General features: G+C 32.6%; 1 protein-coding gene across 1 annotated transcript; it reads right to left on the bottom strand.

Moving 5' to 3' along the window:
* Positions 1-871: 871 nt before the first annotated feature.
* On the bottom strand, positions 872-3,738 carry LOC131040233 (isoeugenol synthase 1-like). The gene is made up of 6 exons (XM_057973125.2): positions 3,537-3,738; positions 3,318-3,452; positions 2,340-2,574; positions 2,006-2,209; positions 1,263-1,423; positions 872-988 (listed from the first exon to the last, which is right to left on the bottom strand). The coding sequence occupies exons 1-6, from the start codon at positions 3,711-3,713 to the stop codon at positions 872-874; spliced, it is 1,029 nt and encodes a 342-aa protein (XP_057829108.2). The 5' UTR covers positions 3,714-3,738.
* Between the last annotated feature and the right edge of the window lie 349 nt (positions 3,739-4,087).

Raw genomic sequence — 4,087 nt, 5'->3', positions numbered from 1 at the left:
TTTTAATTTTGATATGTCATATAATAATAAATTACCTTATCTTTATTTTGTAAATAAGAATTAGGTTGAGGATGATTATATATTCATTTACTTCATTTAATTAATAGATTTAGGTTGAGGATAATTATAATTCATTTACCTCATCTATTAATATATTTATGGTAGTTATCATTGCATAGCCAAAGATTTAAGTTTCATTATCCATTTTCTTAAATGACACTTGACCAAAGATGTTGGTAAGTTTTTCTTTTATGAAAAGTTACTTTTGAATATAGAACACCATTGAAGGATTTGTTTATATTTTATTAATTATATCAACTTTCAACATATCTCTAACATCTAGGGTGCTAAATATTTGTTGGTCATTGCATGATTGACTTTAGTCAAAGTAAATTTGTGACTAGATGCCTTCCTCAATGTTTGGTCTTAGATTTGCAAAACATCTCATTATATCAAAAATTGCATGGAAGCTCATACTTTCATATCCAATTAGCATAAAAGAACCTTTAATAATGCAATCTATATTCGAAATATTGTAGTGATTTTCATATCACTCATTTCTTTTCCATTTCTCAAAATTTAGGCATTGTGAAAATATCTAAGATCTATACAATATATTCCGAAAAAATCCAATCTACTCCAATTATACTTTGACAATACACTATAAATCCATGTTAGTGATACCCCACACTAATTAAAGTGATAAAAATGAGCAACAGCACTATACTGTAGACCTTGTATAATTTTTTTCTAATTTTGAACACTTCCTCAATTATTAGTATTAGTGGAATATGTATCATTCACAACACTAGTCTTATTATCATCCATCTTTAATGGATTCTCTAGTCAAATGAATATCTTAAAAAATTAGTTAAATAGTGTTTCCACTTTCATTAACTTTCGTGCACATCACATCCACAATATAAAAGTTTGGCATCGTTGTCTTCCACTTTAGTGGATGTTCAGTATGAAGCAAGCTTGTATTTGGCTGAAATACAATTGCTTATATTAAGAAAATAATGCAGAAAACGAAACTAAATTTAACACCTATTGAGCAAAACAATATATAGCACTGTACAAGCGCATGCTCATTCTTATAATAATTCATTTGTTTATTTAATTCAAACAATATTACAATGTATTGTTATATCCCAACCATGGACATAGGACTTGTCCCAGTAATCTATAGTAGCGGTTGGGTTTACATCGATTGATACATCATTCTATACAAAGGATACAAGCTTTGTTTCTGGTGGGTTTACCTTGCAAATGTCAAGAAAATCATGAATACTTGTAAACTTATAGTCAGGATAAAGTTTAGTAACCTCCACATCTTCATTTGTCACCTCGTAGTTGGTTTGATCACCTTTGACAAAAATACTATGCAAAATTGAAACGGGGATGTTATCTGGATCAGGTAGAGCTGCAATGATACACACTAGAGTTATAATCTTTAATTTGGATTATAAATATCAATAAATAATAGGGGAAGCGTTTCAGATATTGTTCATTCTTTGTTCATCCAATTTTTTAATTATTAATCTTAAAGAAATAAAAAAGAAGATAACTATAAGTGGTGTATCAATCATTAGAAATTTTGGATTTTAATTGGAGGAGTTGTGCAACTTTATTGGTACCCACAGTGTACAACAAGTGGAGCATCTGTGCATAAATATTGGCTATTTTTGAAGTGGTAGTAATTCAGAGTTATTATGACATCATTAAGTAGGTACTGGGTGACACTATGCAGTTCAGGGTTAGTGGGACATCTCTAAGTAAGTATTGGGTGACACTTTGAAATAACCACTTTTTCACTCTTGTACACATAAGAGATCCTCGCTACCAAAAGAGAAAACAATAGCTAATACTAGTTAAGTCACATGCAAAACAACAAAAAAAGAATTGTCTAATTCTGATATAACTATAATGCTACTGATAGGCTTTCGCTATGTATTTAAAATATCAACAAATAATGAAGAGTATGTATCGAATGATTTCATCTTACTGTCTGAGAGCTTCACCATCTCAGATTCAGGCAAATAGACCCTTTTAAGAGTCCGTCCAGTTTTCTCCTCCCACAGTGAAACAAGCTCGCTCTGGCTAATGACATTCATTGGAGGCTTGTAAATCACTAGCTTGTTTAGTGTTCTGGGATCATTGGCCACCATTATGTTTAGAGCGGCGATGTCATCTTCTAAATTCATGACAGCTGAACAACAACAAAAAGAAATATTGAAACTAACTAATATCAGATAAATGATAATATAACAATACATTTCTACGATAGTTGATGTTGAAGCCATTCTCTCTACCTAAAACTCTTTAAGTAGTTTATATACCTTTAGTAAAACCATCTCCATATATAACAACTTCCTGTGGTGGTGGTTTCTGACGAGGATGAAGGAAGTAGTCAACGAAATAAGCAGCAAAAGAATTTGCAGAAACGAAGGTGTATGGAATCCCTGCCTCTTCAGTTGCCCTACGAATGGTCTTCCTAACATCATTTATTCTCTGAAAGGGAGCCAACGACTTGATTCTGTCCACTTCATTGCCGAATTCTGATGGCAGGAACCTCTGTTTCAACCAAAACGAGATATTAAATATTATGAATGCACTAATAACTGGGTCGTACTGCTATGTGCAAAATAATATAACTTATAAGTATATTGAACAATGGCAAGTGGGGTTAAGAATTCTTCTGTTGTTTCTTCTGTTATCTAACTGTATTTCTGTTGATCCTCCTCCTTCGTCTTACGTCAGGCTATTTTGATTGTTACGAGGGATCTATTGAACATAAGAAATTTCCACTAACAAATCTTCACTTCTCAGATGAGATTGTTAGATAAGAAGCCCCAAAATCTGATTTAAATTAGATGCATCCTTATCGATTCCAGCTCTGCTATTACCTAGCTTCTTGTTTTGTTCCAGTACCTTTTTTTCATGGTTCATGTTTCTGATATGTAATAGCTTAGAGTCCTTTTTCATTTATATTAATGAAAAAAATTCATAAGTGATTGAATTTATTTGAGTTTGTCTTATAAATTAGAAAACTGTTATGCTTATACATTCTAACTACATTGTTATAGATATTTGGTGCATTCTATAAACTGAATAGCCATTCCCCCTAAATTACAGATCACTTTTCCTGTTATTAAATTACTCTGACTGTAAACACCTACTGTTAACAGGGAAACTAGACCTCATAGTCAAATCCTACTGTAGTCTAAGAGTTGCTTTGTAACACCTACTCTTAACTGTTGGTGCATTATTAGTCAACAGTCGGTTATGTGAGACAGAAATTCAGAAGCCATTCATACCTTTATATTTCCTGCTTCCTTGATAGCCTTTATAATATTGAGCTGATCTAAATGCTGGGGAATGGCAACTGTAGATATTACTATATCCACTTGCTTTATTGCATTTACAAGGCTGTTATGATCATCCAAAGATCCCTGCTCCCATTAACAAAATTGTTAAATGAATCCTTCTAGTTAAAGGACATAAGATCAACGACAATATGAATATGAATCACTGACCTGAAGAATGATAATACCATCATCTCTGAATTGTTGGAGTAATTGTGACTTGGAGGAATGAGGAGCTGCAGTGGAAGGACGCGCAAAAGCAAATGTTGGGTACCCAAGTGAAACACTGGCTTTCGCCATGTATTTGCCAATGTACCCAGTTGCTCCAATTATCAATATTCTATTCATCTTGGCACCCTCCCTTTAATTCACTGCTAAATCATGGAAATTGAAATTCAAGACAGTCTAAACAAACACAGATAGTTATCTCTATCTCTTCATGAAATAAAACTAGAACAGAAGTATAACCAGTTTCTTTAGTGAACACCTTGCTCCCTTTAATTCACAGCAAAATTATAGAAATGGAAATTTAAGACAGTCTAAACAAACACAGATAGTGATCTCTATCTCTTCATGAAATAAAACTAGAACAGGAGTATCACCAGTTTCTTTAGTGAACACCTTGCTGAGCTCTTGACTTGAATTTTTTTGTTAAATGAAGGAGAAATTTATAGGAGGGGATAGAGAATGAGTATAAAGAATCAACGTGATTATGTGATGAA

Source organism: Cryptomeria japonica, chromosome 7, assembly GCF_030272615.1.
Source record: "Cryptomeria japonica chromosome 7, Sugi_1.0, whole genome shotgun sequence".
In the NCBI taxonomy this organism is placed as follows: Eukaryota; Viridiplantae; Streptophyta; class Pinopsida; order Cupressales; family Cupressaceae; genus Cryptomeria; species Cryptomeria japonica.
This window is presented reverse-complemented; position numbering and strand designations above follow the sequence as displayed.